The 16,119-nt window shown below is 43.2% G+C and overlaps 1 protein-coding gene across 1 annotated transcript in view; it reads right to left on the bottom strand.

Moving 5' to 3' along the window:
* Window positions 1–16,119, bottom strand: part of LOC127651349 (receptor tyrosine-protein kinase erbB-4-like) — a 213,951-nt gene that overhangs the window by 21,079 nt on the left and 176,753 nt on the right. Inside the window, exon 21 of the mRNA XM_052137124.1 lies at window positions 6,939–7,094. Within this exon, the coding sequence (XP_051993084.1) occupies window positions 6,939–7,094 (156 nt within the window). The remainder of the gene's footprint in view (window positions 1–6,938; window positions 7,095–16,119) is intronic.

Genomic DNA, 16,119 nt, shown 5'->3' with positions numbered 1-16,119 from the left:
GTGGCTCGCAATCCATAAATTCCCGACCCCTGCGCTAGTCCCTCACCTTCACACTATGAATGTGGATTATTATATATGAAAACAGAGGAAGAACATTAAGATCTGCTAAAGTCTCTATATTTTTGAAAATTTTAAACCACAAAAGAAAACAATGGCAATCTAACGTAGAACTGTCTTTTTAGATAAAATAATGAAAAAATGCAATGCCTGTTCTTCCTTTCTATCTATTATCCTCCCATTCAGGAGGGGGACATGAGCTTTCTTTGTCCTGCAATTATAATTAATTTGTGCAGGAGACTTGTGTAGATAATCATTGGTAAACGTAGAACAAACTGATCTGATGATGTTCGGGATTGAGAACTCTGATGTTTGATTATAGAACCAAACACAATCAGGACACATGCATGTATGCAGGTTCAATGGCGCTTCACATTATCACTTTTAATGACTATCAATTTAGTCGACAGACCCTGAACAGGGGAGACACGCCTGTTTAACACTTAAAGAGTGGAGAATAAAAACTAATTTTTATGTGTATTTTCTTTAAAGGTTCAATTTACCTGGTGTTGAAAACGTTTGGGCATATGAGCTGACATCACTTCTGTAACAGCTGTGAAGTATTTTTTTAAGTTTTAGTTTTGAATGCACCTGCTAAGCAATTTGCATAAATACATTTGATTGGATAGGGCCAAATGTGCTCAACTAGAAGTTGTTGGTTCATATTTTAAAGAGCATTGTAACTGAAATAAGCCCAGACAAGCTTAAAGACATGCGCCACGGTCCGGTTTTGTGAGAAATCGAGTCCCTCCTGAAAATTGGGTTTCCCTCTGATGTCATAGCATTTCCATTGGCTGAGAGACCTATTAATAGGGACTATATTCACTCCCTGAGTAGAAATAGTTTATGATGCATGTCGATATCACTTTGAAAATACAACATTTTATGACTTTTAAACCAAAATTACACATAATAGTATATAACTAAAATTATAGATTGTGAAATTAAAGTTGTGTCATTGTTTGTGTTTTTCAGTTAGCCTAGACTTCAATTAAATGCTATCACAATAACATGATGTTTTTGCTCCGGCATTTCTAAACATTACCCCATTGAATAACTCAATTTATCATGAAACCAGGGCTGCGTTCCATTTAAAAATTTTCATTAAAATTAATCGTTAGAAAGGATTAATCAAGATTTACACAAATGAAAATATGTTAACATAACAATGAGAACATAGGCTATAATAGTGCAATAAACAGTTTCAGGTAGATACAAGTATTATGCTGTTAAATCTCAATATAACTTTTCTAAAATGCTTAATTAACCTAACTTCACTTCCAAGATACATTAGAGTGGTGTGGGGGTGGGGTTTATGAAGTGCAATCTGCTGTCACATCACAATCGAGTTACATTGTGGGATATGGAGCTGACTGAAGCTTACATCAGTAGGCTCACTCCCTCGGTCAAAATCGAGTGGTTGATGGTCTGTCAACAGAAACTTCCCTCGCTCACTTAACGAAGTGGAACGGACTTCCAAAATGGTGGCAGGGATTCCCTCGAGGGGAAGTGCTTAGGGAAGTTAGCCAGTGGATGTTAAAAGTGAAGTGGAACGTTGCCTGGAAATGGAAGCGCAATGTAGTTCTAGTGGGAAGATTAGCAGCTGTACATAATCACATAATTAGCTGGGTAATTCCTAGCCAATCACATGCAAGCCATTGCTTTATAAGTCTGCTCACAATCTATCACATTGCTGTTTCAGTGTGCTAAACACAGGCAAATAAACACATTTCAATCTCTCCCGGCCACAGGAGAATCAGTGCAAACAACATCTCTGGAAGCCCGCCTTGCCTTTCCAACGACGGTGTCACTTCATCTCAACTTCTGCCAACATCAAACCCATGGGAAGTAAACAACCAGCAAACCCGGATCTTCACCCATATCTCATTCATTTAGGAGATCTCTCTCAATCGAACTGCACGACCCGGCACGGAAGGAGCGTGCTCTACGCCAAGTCCGTCAAAATCATCGTCTCCGGCAGTATCCATCAAGTGCATTTCATATCCATCAAATGCACTCAGATTTAGTCATGGGTCTTGGCCTTCCGTTACCATGCTACCTATTCATTACAAAGTTGCAATGCTGCCTGTTCATCCGCATCAATATCAAAAGCTAGTATTTCACGTCCTTTACCGTCTGCATGCCCGAGCATTCCCCATCGGGGAATTAAGATAATTATTCAGGCATATCATCATGTACAGTCAATGCTTATCGTACAGGCTCTCACTACTTCATTCAGAAAGATACCCTGTTTTTTGCCGGTCACCCTCGCCCAAATCACGTAATGGGTGCTTTTAAATTCATCATCCCTATGTCCTACTCACTAGGAAGACCGAGTCCATGACGTGAGCATTCCGAGGGAGCATGACATCACAGTTTAACCCATTGATGGGCGCCCCCCCCCTTTTTTTTAGCACAAACCATGCAAATGACATACCCAACTTAAATGGCTGTATTCACTGGCCCCCTTGGAGTATGGACACATTTGTAGTATCTTTTGAAAGACACTTTGGGCTTTAATTCCCAAGTTTCAGAATTAATATATGTTGTTATTTTTAAAGCTAGAAAACTACTCCATTTAAAAAATAAACTACAAAAAAAATGTAGAGTTTGAGATGGGCTCATTCCGTTTAGAAGACTTCAATATATAAGATAATATACAGTTTTACAACAGGAATGCTGCTCAGATTGTATAGTCTGTCGAAGAACGACGATGAAGTGTAATTCTTCCAGGCGAGATCTCATGTAAACAATGGAGAACATATCAAGATTTATAATTATGTACAAAAGTGCTACTGGATGTTATAGAATGAACTTTGACACAGACAATTGACCCAAGCAGGCTGAACTGGATTCATCTGGCGATCGCTATTTCATAATAAGGTATGAAGTCCCGTTTTGATATTGCATGTTTTCAGTCGCACTTCCAGCACAAATAAACAAATTGCTGTTTCTGGAGGATTGCTATCATGAAACAGAGATCGGATACCATTGTCGAACACCTAGACCTTTGAAAAGACGTATAATCTGTTAACATTAATTACATATATATGCATGTATATATCAGAATGCAATTATATTAAACGTAAGCAGAGTGACGTCACTCCCGAGCGCGAACAAATACTTATCAACGGGTTAATATAGCCTTCACCAAAGCCTTGTGAAAGAATTTATTTCGTTCGGTACAACAATTCGAATGAGGTTCCCAGAGCGCCTCCAAGGGCCCATTTTGCGATCCATAAAACGCAGCATTTTCTTACTCCAGACGTACTTCCATGTTCTCATCGCTAGCACCACTGTTGCGGCACGCCTCTGACACCTAGCGGTAGGCTCTGCACCGCTTCCCCTTATTCATCAGATTATCTATCACCAGCGCATGGCATTTCGCTATGATCAGGTCATACAGCGAGTAATTCCCATCTCATGGCATACTTACATTTTATTATCATTCAGGTATCATCAAAGTGCAGAAATTCGTTGGCATGTCTTCACAAATCATTCACTCATCGTGGTCAGACCACTACAGCAACAACTAATCAGAACCAATATGATTGACAGCGTAAATGCCGGAATTCAGCCATACGTGTATAGGCGTGCGTGCGTGTCTGGTCTCCGGAATACTGTCAGAGACAATGGTAACTTAGCCCATCAGCCGTCGAATCAGCTATCAAGCACATTCGGAAGGAGTGTGTATTCACAAAATATAAAGTGCGATACTGCATTTTCAGGTCGTAAAGCGGGACATGAACAGTTGGAACTGATCCATGCTCGAGAATCACATTCTCGAAGATCCCGATTCATATTAACACACATTCACAAAGCAGTCTCGTGCAAAATGATTTGCACAAACATACACACAATTTTGTATGTTTTGGGGCACACTTCCTTCAAAAACTAATCTGTCCACTGCATCAGAGAGAGAGAAAAACAAAATAAAAATAAAAACCCACAACGAGCCACGTCTCTAGAATTTCTAGACATCACACACTATTCTCTAACCATGCAAGCTTCCCCCTAAAGAAATATGACAGGATCAAGTCTATTTGCACGTCGTTCTCTGGTCAGTTTGGTTCTCCTAACGCAATCTCCAGCCCTATTAGGCCACTCCTTCGTTTCCCGCCTCCTCACACTAGCTCATTCCATAGACAGCCTCCCCTACCCACCAATCGACGATGGATGCCGAGAATCTCCGGACGACACACCACTATTCTCGGATCTGGCTCCCTCCATAGGATTCAGGGGTTGCCGTCTAGGACCATGGTTCACAGGGGAATGGCCAGAATTATACTTTCTTCAATATAGCTTCCTACGCTCCAGACGCTCTCTTCGAAAGTAATCCCATTGTTCGATATTTCATAATTTAATTTATTTAATAAATGTTCTCGATCTACATTCCCCGTCTCGATGCGGCTCAGCGGAGGGAAGAAAGAAATGACACCGCGACCCAAGCTTCAAATCCTTCCACGCCATTCATACAACACTTCATCATATGGTCCAGCAAACAACCTTACCCTCTACCCTCCAATGAAATAGTTCTTTACCCTATATGGGGTAAAATATATGTTTGAGTACAGAAATAGGAAATACATTTCCCAGAACCACAGGAGCCTTGTTTTGCGATGACTCCGCAAGCTACATCTACAAGAGAAGTTTAAAAGAGGCCTTACTTATTCCACACCCATCGTCACGGCCAGCATCATATGGGTTCCCTCCAGAAACGCAAACGCATCATAGCCATGCGACAATTCCACAGTCGTCACTACAATCAATAAAGGCTGGTCCTCCTCGAACCATCATGTCCCCTATGAGACATCTGACATGGCAGAGCATTTCCTGTAACTTCATTATCCCAGCCAGACACATTCCCGGGTTTTTCAACGTAGTCTCTGACCCCCTCCCTCGCTTCGCAGGAGTTCCACAGACCAGCTTCTACAGGCACCCTTCGAGGTATACTGGAATCTACAATGAAGATGCTCGGCCGCTGCTCTCCCCAATCGTACCTGAAATAGTCAACTTGACCCAAATCATCAAACAAGCTCCACTCCCCATCAGTCATAAGCTCTCATGCATATCTGGTGGTGCTTGGTGGCTCTTCCCCAGCTCATCCTTACCTACACAATGATTCAATCCAAGCAAGCCCACCGTTCGCAAGGATAGCGCATAACTATGTCCCCCCCCTCCCCCTTGCCGGGCTTCCATAATCTCATGCACGGTTCCTTCGCATAGGTATCGCACAAGCCAGCCGCCCTCGCCGGAAAGCTCGCATCATAACGAGATATCTTTCAACAAGGTATTGCACGACAATATCGCCATTATCGTAAGGCGTTATATGTATGCTGTTCACTTTGGCAAAGATAACCATCAAACAACTTTTCCCTCGTCGGAGGGTTTTCATATCAACGAAGGGACTGCAAGCAACGTCGCTATTATCATATGGCTCTATACACGTCGTCCCATCCGGCAAAGATACCTCAAACAACTTTCCCTCGCCGGAGGGTTTTCATATCAAACGTCTTTCAACAAAGGGACTGCACGCAACGTCGCCATTATCGTATGGATCTACACACGTTGTCCCCTTCGACAAAGATGCCTCAAACAACTTTTCCCTCGCCGGAGGGTTTTCATATCAAATGTCGTTTCTTTCAACAAAGACACTGCACAGCAATGCCGGCCTAAAGCATAGATTCTGCTCAACCAGGGGCTCTTGACTGAGTGCCCAAAATCACACTTGAGGACAAAGAGGAAATGCACAGGGACGAAATCAAACTCGAGGAGAAAAAAGGAGGAAAAAAAAAAAAAACTGCTTTCCCATTGCAAAGGCTTCACACAACCATACCAGAGATATCACAAATTTCATGTCAATTCTGATGCTCACATCTCTATTTTTTCCTTCTCCAGAATGAACGCCACACAAGACCTGGTTCGTACCAAACAGGATCATCTCTTTTGGGGGTAGTATACTACTTTCTCTCTTTTTGGGGGTAGGCTCCTCGCCCCTGCCTCCTATCTCCAGCAGGACATGACAGTTCCGGGCACAACTCCCTCGGCCCGCCGGATGGGGCCTACACCAAAGAGAGAGACATTGCTTTCTGTTTAAAATGTATCAAATAAATGGCATCTTAAACGTCACTCAAGCTGCGTGTCTTCCCGATAGAAATAGAAGCACAGCGTAGTTCTAGTGGGAAGACTAGCAGCTGTACATCATCACATCATTATCTGGGTAATTCCTAGCCAATCGCATGTAAGCCATTGCTTTATAAGTCTGCTCACAATCTATCACATTGCTGTTTCAGTGTGCTAAACACAGACAACCTCCACCACCCCACCATCACCAGTTGAGCCCTGTCCCGCACGGGGGTAGGCTCATCTCCCTGTCTCCTATCTCCGGCAAGACATGACGGTTCCAGGCATAACTCCCTCGGACCGCCGGACGGGGCCTACGCCACATTTATCAAATAAATGGCATCTTAAACTTCACTCAAGCTGCGTGTCTTCCCGATAGAACTGGACCATAGATCATTTCTGATGATCAATGATGCTGTTGCACATGTGGCTTGGTGTTGTTAAACTCACCGCTGAGTTTTGTACAGTGAGAGCAGTGATTTAGACTGTGGTGCAATTTTTTCAAAATCCATCGGAGGGTTAGATAAGTTGGTGACTGCATCAAATCATCCACTGTATTTCATTTAACAAAGAAACACATTGTACTGGGAGACTCTAAGGAGTGGTGATGCTCAAGAAAAACTGCTGGTCCTGTGTTGACTAAATTAGAGAAGTACAGCAGTGCCTTCCTGCCCACTTCAAGCACTGTATATGTTAAAATATTTCTAAACTTATTTTGTATAGACACATTGGAAAATGTAATGTTTCAAAACACTGACCTTGTCTCCATCTGCATTGTACTCCTTTTCATCAGTATCCAGCAATCGAGCAATCCCAAAGTCAGTGATTTTGATGTGGTTTGGAGATTTCACCAGGATGTTACGGGCAGCCAGATCTCTGTGAACCAATTGTCTTTCCTCCAGATACATCATACCCTACCAAAGACAATATTGGAGTTAAAGTAAAACAATTTACAGATTATAATTTTAACCAACATGGTAAACCCAGTCCTTAACACTAATGAACACATCGTCACTATGCAGTGTAAAGATAACAACAGTATAAATATACAAATTAAATTGATAAGGTAGGAAGGCATGATCAATCACAATTTAGTATAAAAATAAATGCAAGAAAGAACACCAATTGCAATGATGACAGAATTGTATATGTTTTCATTACAGTTTGTTAAATGTTGAATGCTGAACATTCTATAATATAAATAAATGGGAGATTTTCAATTTTTTATCTTAAATGTATTTAAAAAACATTATGCAGATAAAAATAGCAATGATCTAAAAAAATAAATTTCATTGTACACATTAACCTGTTCAGTTATGCAGATAAAAATAGCAATGATCTAAAAAACTAAATTTGATTGTACACATTAACCTTTTCAGGCTAAATTAATTGCTAAATTAAATACAAAAAAAAAAAAAAAAAAAAACACCTTGCGAACCTTGTAATAGCAGTGAGGCTGTATTCACCTGATTTTGCCCCCACTTCCCCTTTTCTCATGTAGACCACCGTTACATAAATAAATAAAGGGTTTAAATGTGGGCCTGTCTGAATACATTCTGCTCCTAAAATATTGACTGTAAATATGTGGGACATCTAATTAATATTTAATAGCTTCACCTTACTTCTCTTACTCATGTTAACTTCCATTTAGCTGCTTTGGGTCAATGAACATTAATACTTATCTTGGTGTCTCTTCAAAAGTTTGCCTATGATTTATGGCTTTATGTTAATCTTCAATTAAAATGCAAGTTCCTAGCCTTTGGGAGAAGAGAGAGCAGGGGTGTGCTGGAGAGGGCAGGTAAATACTTTGACAGTTTGAATTATTGTGTACCATCTGCTACAGGGTTATAAATCTCTGGGAAACAGTCCTTTAGACTCTCTCTGGGAAGAGCTGAATGGAGCCATGGTAGGAACGGACCAAAGCCATGATTCCTGGCTGCATGTTGGCAGAATTCAAGATGACAATACAAGAATGGATCGTTGGGCTGATAAGCAGCCATATTGGTAACATGCCCAGGCAGCTAATTTCTAGTTACTAAGTACTGTACAAACCTTTTAACTTCAATGAGAAAAGACCAAAGCTTAGGTTTTATTATCAGATATCAAAACGCCAATGAATTCTGAAACCAATAGAGTGCAACATTCAAAATTTGAAGGTCGCTGGAAGTAAAAATCCATTAATTTGCCCATCTCGGGACTCAAGTCTGAATCCAGTGTTGAAGCAGTCTCATATGCATCAACCAGAGTGGCATGACAGCCGCCGAGGACACCATATGCCCTAGGAGCATCTGAAATTGTTTCAGTGGGACTGCTGTTCTCTGCTTGAATGTCTTCAGACAGTTCAGCACCTACTGCGCTTGCTCGCTTGTGAGGCGCGCCATCATAGAGACTTAGTCTAACTCAATGCCAAGAAAAAAGATGCTCTGAACCGGGGAGTGCTTGCTCTTTTCCCAGTTGACCCGAAGCCCCAGCCGGCTGAGGTGCCTGAGTACCAGATCTCTGTGTGCACACAACACATCCCGAGAGTGAGCTAGAATCAGCCAGCAGATAGTTGAGGATGCGGATTCCCACTTTACGGCATCAATGCTACACTTTACAACCTTTGTGAAGAGGTGAGGTGACAGGGACAGACCAAAGTGGAGGACCTTGTACTGGTATGCCCGGCCCACAAAAGCAAACAGCAGGAAGGGCCCGCGTTGAGGTAAAACCGAGACGTGGAAGTCAGGTCGACCACCGTAAACCAATCTTGATGCCGGATTCTCGCTAAAATGCGTTTTTGCATCAGCATCTTAAACGGGAATCTGTGCAAGGCTAGGTTCAGTACTCGCAGGTTCAAGATTGGCCAAAACCCACCACCTTTCTTCGGTACAAAGAATTAGGGGCTGTAAATCCCCTTCTTCATCTCGGTTTGAGGGACAGGCTCTATCACGTCCTTCTGTATAAGGGACGCAATCTCCGACTGCTAGGCAGCGGCGTTCTTGCCCTACACTGAGGTGAAGTGGACGCCGTTGAACCTGGGTGGACGCCTGGCGAACTGATTCACGTTGCCGAGTCGGACGGTCTTAGTCAGCCACCGCGACAGGTTGGGGAGTGTGAGCCATGCTCCCAAGTGAGGGTGACCAAGTGGACAATCATGTCGGATGTACCAGATGGAGGGGCCCAGCGGGGGGCTGAGGCGCCAATCATGGCTGTGCTGTGTCTGGGGACATTGAAGCACTTTACTGGCTGCGTATACCCACAATAGGAGCGATCTGGGATGGGGGAGGAGATAAATCATCCTCGAGGCCTGTCACAACCATCCTAGTGTGGGTGTAATTGTGCCGAATGTGTGACTTAGGAAGTGAGGAAACAGCTCTTTTCTTGAAAATGTGGGTACCGCAGCCCCACGCAGGCATGCAGCAAAATCAAAAGAACAGGAAAACTTTGACTGGGTGACCATACCCGAGAGTGGGAGACCAGCCGAGTCCTCAGCGTCAGACTGGACGAGCACACTCTCCGATGCTGTGATGAAGAGCTCATCCTATTCGTGAGCTCCAAATGAGATCACGAACCCGGCGGTCTCATCCCAGAACTCGACTGGGGCACACGAGCGCACTGGGGAATGGAAGGTCCGTGGGGGGTTTCCCGGCAGAGAAGCTCCCATTGAGGTCCCCAAATCATCCTTAGTGCTAAACGGCGCAGCCTCATACACGTAGGTAGAAGGGAGACGCTGGGTGGCTTTCCCTCTGATGAAGGAATGCCGCTACCGCAATGTTGCCATGGTCATGTTCTCACAATAAGGAATATGTCCCACGAAATATGTCTCCACTTGGGCAGCGCCCAAGCACGTGAGATAGCGATTGTGGCCGTCAGAAGCGGCGAGGTAGCGACCGCAACCAGGAATAATACATAGATGGAAAGGCATTTTTAAAAAGATGCTCCATCAGTGCCATTCTTTAAGTAGGAAAATATGCACTTTTATTGGGAAGAATTTATTGTTTTAGCTGCTGAAGCACCCATGGGCGTTCTCTGTACAACACCAAGTGAAAAAGAGAGAGAAACCGCTGTAATGCGCCATAAATCCAACATCTTGCGTGGTGAATGGATTCGACAAAATAATTCAGCTCCCTGAAAACAACCACTCGGCTCTGTAAAACATCTGAATGAGGTTGCAAGCCAGCTCCCTTTATACCCGTATGTCCAGTAGAGTGGCCAGTTCCCATTGGCCTTTTCTCAAAGATCAGAGGTGTTTGGGGCTCCCAAAGGTGACTCCTAGTGTCACTGCATTGACAAAATATCAAGTGAGTGACAGATAAGGTACAAGAGAGTATGGATTCACAGTCATACAGAGAAATTACATTTCTAATTTTGTGATCTGATTAAAATGCAATTGTTCAATAATAAGTTAAATAATTTAAAGGTTAGGCTAATTATAATTTAAATTAATTTATATCCATTTACATTTAATAAATAAAATAAAAACAATAAATACAATTTAATACTATAAAATAAATCACATATTCACATAAAATGCATTTAATGTAAAAATAAATAAATAAATACAATTATTTACATTTTTATAATTATTATTGTTAGTATTATAAATTATATAATGTACTTTAACTATATATTTCACAACAATAACCTTCTCATACATGAATCATAAATTCTAGTAAAGTTTGAATCAGATTGAGTCAGAGCTGCTCAGAGCTACTTAAAGGCAGTCTAGGTATCTATGTTAGCATGCATGAGTCAGACAAAAGCTAAGTCTATTTTCTCTCTAACACTGAGATAGACATTCAACCATCCATCATACAGCTGCTTTAAGAGATTCTGTTGCACACATGTAGTAGAAAGACATGACATAACTGCTTTTTTTCAAAACCTTGCTGTCAACTGACTACATAGGTAACTACCTTGGAATGGAATCCCATAAATAAGTGATATGGAACTCTCTACACAGACAGCAGATTCACACGGCACACACAAAAGTGTTCCTTGCACGAAGCACACAAGAGATGTGACTCACAATTGATTCCAATAGAAAAACTATGGTAATAGCTTGGCACATTCTTGTAAGTGCATCTTTCATTTGTATTCACTTTCCCATGATAAATGTACCATTATGGCCCTTTTTCCTTATTACAATTCTATGAGCCTCATTGTGTGAGCACAGCTGACATAATATTAAAAATGTATTACCTATGATGTTCAAACAGCAATAATATAAAAAAAAAGAAAATGTGAGTGTGGGTTTTAGTCAATATAACTTGCTATTGTCAGCAGAAACTTTCCAAACATGGATTGATATCAAGTAGTTCTCATGAACTTTGCACAAACAAAATCTTGATTCTTTCAATGGGATTCTTCATTCTGAGATAAAGAAAACTGGATTTTCTGGAATAAGCATTCAAACAACGAGCATGGCTGTTCGCTGCCTTTCATGTTCCTTTTTTATACAGAAGCTCTCTATTCCATCAAAGTGATGGAATAGACTATTTGACTGAAATCAGATTAAAGCAAGTGCAAACCCAGTCAAAAGCTATCACCATTTAGTATTACAGACTTCTTGCATGTTAGCATGAGGAGCAGGTTTAAGCGTTGGCGTGCATGTGAGCAGGAGGGAGGGTTCGAGAAGCATTCCTAACCTCTGTTCTCTTGTTTTTACATCTTCGTTATTAGAGGTTTAGGTTTCTCTGGAGGAAAAGAGAGAGGGTTCTCACTGCACAACACTCTATTATAACAATTTCCAACCCCTGGCATTGGAAATAACAAATATTAGATGCACATGACCACCAGGGCTTAATTAAAGTTGGAAAGATAAAGCTGCATCTACAAAGAGGAGGGTGGGCTGATTGTTGCAATAAAAGAACACATAAAAAAATAAAAATATAGAAAGATGCGTAGGGGTGCAGAGGGCAAGGTTGTGAGGGTGGGGTTATGGAGGAGATTGCAGAGGAAAAGATATCTGAACTCTTTCCTGAACTCTTCCCGTTCTCTTTGATCTTGAATTGACTGGTTGCCTTCTGCAACAGTTATATTTTATCACCATGGCTTTGCTCGTAAATGCATAGTGTCAAACTACCTACTATTACTATGCCCTTTGCGGTATGCAAATTTTCAAATGCAGGGGTAAATCCACTAAATTATTGCATATATTATGAGATCATGTGACAATTATATTTAAAATGTGCATTGTGATACTATTTTAAAGAAACAATGTGCAGTACATGTAATTTTTTCACTATTTATAGAAGGCAATTTTACCTTTCTCAGAAATATGACAGTGACAAGCTGACAAGCACATCTAAACAAATATGAAATAAATATTAATAATAATAATAATAAAAAATTTTTTTAAAATAAACTGCATGCATGTTTATGTTGATACAGAGCATGCATTTGGCTACACATTTCTGCAACCAAATGCATACATTACCATTTTAAAAACCATTCAGTGTTTATCTGTGTCTTGTGAACTTTCACATTTTGCAGTTTAATTACTCACTGCACCGCATGAAGGATTCATATTCAAAAACACTCTCCAGCCCTAGATTGTAAATCTACATGCCCAACAGCATTGCCAATTTCCTGGATGGGTTACAGAGGAGGAGGAAAACATGACTGCATGCTGTCTGAATTGCTGTAATGCGTGGGCATCAAGTCAAGTCAAGTGGTTTTTATTGTCGTTTCAACCATATACAGTTAGTACAGTACACAGCGAAACGAGACAACGTTCCTCCAGGACCATGGTGCTACATAAAAACAACATAAGACAAACACAGGACCACATGAGACTACACAACTAAATAAAATACCTATATAAAATACATATATACCTATATAAAGTGCACGTGCAAACATGTGCAAAAAGTACGGGACAGTACAAGAAATTTCTGACAATGAACAGGACAAGTGCAGTGAGAGGCAGTGCAGCGCCGACCAGTACACAGTAGTGCAAAAAGATGACAGTTTCTAAAAACATAAACATAACATACTATGAGATAGTGTTCTATGCACATAGCAGTTAATGAGGTAGCAGACAGTTATAAAGTGACAGTAATTAAAGTGCAACTCAGGACACGTGTGTGTGTGTGTGTGTGTGTGTGTGTGTGTGTGTGTGTGTGTGTGTGTGTGTATGAGTGTGTGTGTGTGTGTGTGTGTGTGTGTGTCAAACCAGTCTCTGAGTATTGAGGAGTATGATGGCTTGGGGGAAGAAGCTGTTACACAGTCTGGCCGTGAGGGCCTGAATGCTTCGGTACCTCTTGCCAGACGGCAGGAGGGTAAAGAGTTTGTGTGAGGGGTGTGTGGGGTCGTCCACAATGCTGGTTGCTTTGCGGATGCAATGTTTTTTGTAAATGTCTTGGATGGAGGGAAGAGAGACCCCGATGATCTTCTCAGCTGTCCTCACTATCCTCTGCAGGGCTTTTGGTCCGAAACGGTGCAAGTCCCAAACCAGGCAGTGATGCAGCTGCTCAGGATGCTCTCAATAGTCCCTCTATAGAATGTAGTGATGATGGGGGGTGGGAGATATGCTTTCCTCAGCCTTCGAAGAAAGTAGAGATGCTGCTGGGCTTTCTTGGTAATAGAGCTGGTGTTGAGGGACCAGGTGAGGTTCTCCGCCAGGTGAACACCAAGGAATTTGGTGCTCTTGACGATCTCCACAGAGGAGCCGTCGATGTTCAGCGAAGAGTGTTCACCTTGTGCTCAACAACCATCTCTTTTGTTTTGTCCACATTCAGGGACAGGTTGTTGGCTCTACACCAGTCACTGCACCTGCTCTCTGTATGCTGACTCGTTGTTCTTGCTGATGAGACCCACCACGGTCGTGTCATCGGCGAACTTGACGATGTGGTTCGAGCTGTGCATTCCAGGATCCAGTTAGAGAGGGAGGCCAGCAGGTTCAGCTTTCCAATCAGGTGCTGAGGAATTATCGTGTTGAATGCTGAGCTGAAGTCTATGAACAGCATTCGAACGTATGAGTCCTTTTTGTCTAGGTGGGTGAGGGCCAGATGGAGGGTTGTGGCGATGGCATCGTCTGTTGAACGGTTTGGACGATACGCAAACTGCAGTGGGTCTAGTGAGGGGGGCAGCTGGGTCTTAATGTGCCTCATGACGAGCCTCTCGAAGCACTTCATGATGATTGTTGTGAGTGCGACGGGACGGCAGTCATTGAGGCAGGACACTGAAGACTTCTTTGGCAAGGGGATGATGGTGGTGGCCTTGAAGCACGTTGGAACGACGGTGCTGCTCAGAGAGATTTTGAAGATGTTGGTAAGAAAATCTGCTAGCTGGTCTGCACATCCTCTGAGCACTCTGCCAGGAATGTTGTCTGGTCCAGCAGCCTTCCGTGGGTTGACTCTACATTTTCCTCACATCCTCCGTGGTAAGACAGAGCACCTGGTCGTTGGGAGGAGGGGTGGTCTTCCTCGCCATCACGTCATTCTGCACTTCAAACCGAGCGTAGTAGTCGTTCAGCGCATCTGGAAGCGCATCTTTTCACAGGCAACTGATGTTTTCCTGTAGTTGGTGATGGCCTGGATGACCTGCCACATGCGCCGCGAGTCACCGCTGTCCAGGAAGTGACTGTGGATTCTCTGGGCATGTGTGCGCTTTGCCTCTCTGATGGCCCGGGACAGTTTGGCCCTAGCTGTTCTTAGGTCTGCCTTATTGCCTGCTCTGAAGGCGGAGTCTCTGGTCCTCACCATTGTGTGCACCTTCTGGTTGGAGCGTGTGGTGATGGTCTTGGGGAAAGTGACATCATCAATGCACTTGCTGATGTAGCTGGTCACTGATGCTGTGTATTCCTCTAAGTTGGTAGAATCGCCATATGTTGCAGCCTCCCAGAACATGTGCCAGTCAGTACACTCAAAACAGTCCTGAAGAGCAGAGATGGCTCCTGCTGGCCAGGTTTTCACCTGCTTCTGAAGCGGTTTTGTGCGTCTGACGAGCGGTCTGTATGCTGGAATTAACATAACAGAGATGTGGTCTGAGTAGCCGAGGTGGGGGCGGGGCTCCGCCCGGTATGCGCCTGGGATGTTTGTGTAAACAAGATCAAGAGCGTTCGCCCCTCTCGTTGCAAAGTCCACAAAGTGATGGAATTTAGGGAGCACTGTCTTGAGATTCGCATGGTTGTAATCTCCGGCGACAACAAACAGTCCATTGGGGTGAGCGTTCTGCAGTTCGCTCATAGCCCCATACAGTTCACAGAGCGCTTCCTTAGCGTTAGCGCAGGGAGGAATGTAAACTCCGGTTATGCAAACAGTGGTGAATTCCCGTGGTAAATAAAAAGGTCTGCATCTAACAGTCACAAGCTCCAACAGCGATGAACAGTAACTAGAGACTAGCATAGAGTTCTTGCACCATTCCGTGTTGATGTAAACACACAAGCTGCCACCGCGAGTCTTACCGCAGAGAGCTGTATTTCTGTTGGCACAAAACGAGGCGAGCCCGTCTAGCTGAATGGCGCCGTCCGGAACTCTGTCGCTGAGCCACGTCTCCGCGAAAACAAAGATGCAGCAGTCTCTAAACTCACGCTGCGTAGCCTGCTGGAGTCGGATATAGTGCAGTTTATTGTCCAGGGAGCAAACATTTGAGAGCAGGATAGATGGGCGAGCCGGTCGGCTAGTGTTTGTTTTTAGCCTAGCATGGACCCCCGCCCTCTTGCCGCACTTCCGCTTCCTCGCACACCGCTTACGACGTCCTCTCCCCCGACGTCAGGTGACGCCAAGGACTGGAGGCCTGGTCTCCGCAGCAAGCAGAGTATGCGTAGCGCCTCCTGCAGGTCATCATGCAGCTTGGTTTTTATATTTCAGTAGTGTCTGGCGATGGTAGACACGAACACCAGTTGTGCCGATGTCCATGTGTCGCAAAAGTCTGGCTTTTTTAACAAAAATAGCACCATTTTTGATCTGGAGTGGCCGCTGCGTGCTACCGCGCCGCCATCTTGGATCAGTATAT

The sequence above is a fragment of the Xyrauchen texanus genome, chromosome 11 (assembly GCF_025860055.1).
Source record: "Xyrauchen texanus isolate HMW12.3.18 chromosome 11, RBS_HiC_50CHRs, whole genome shotgun sequence".
Taxonomy (NCBI): Eukaryota; Metazoa; Chordata; class Actinopteri; order Cypriniformes; family Catostomidae; genus Xyrauchen; species Xyrauchen texanus.
This window is presented reverse-complemented; position numbering and strand designations above follow the sequence as displayed.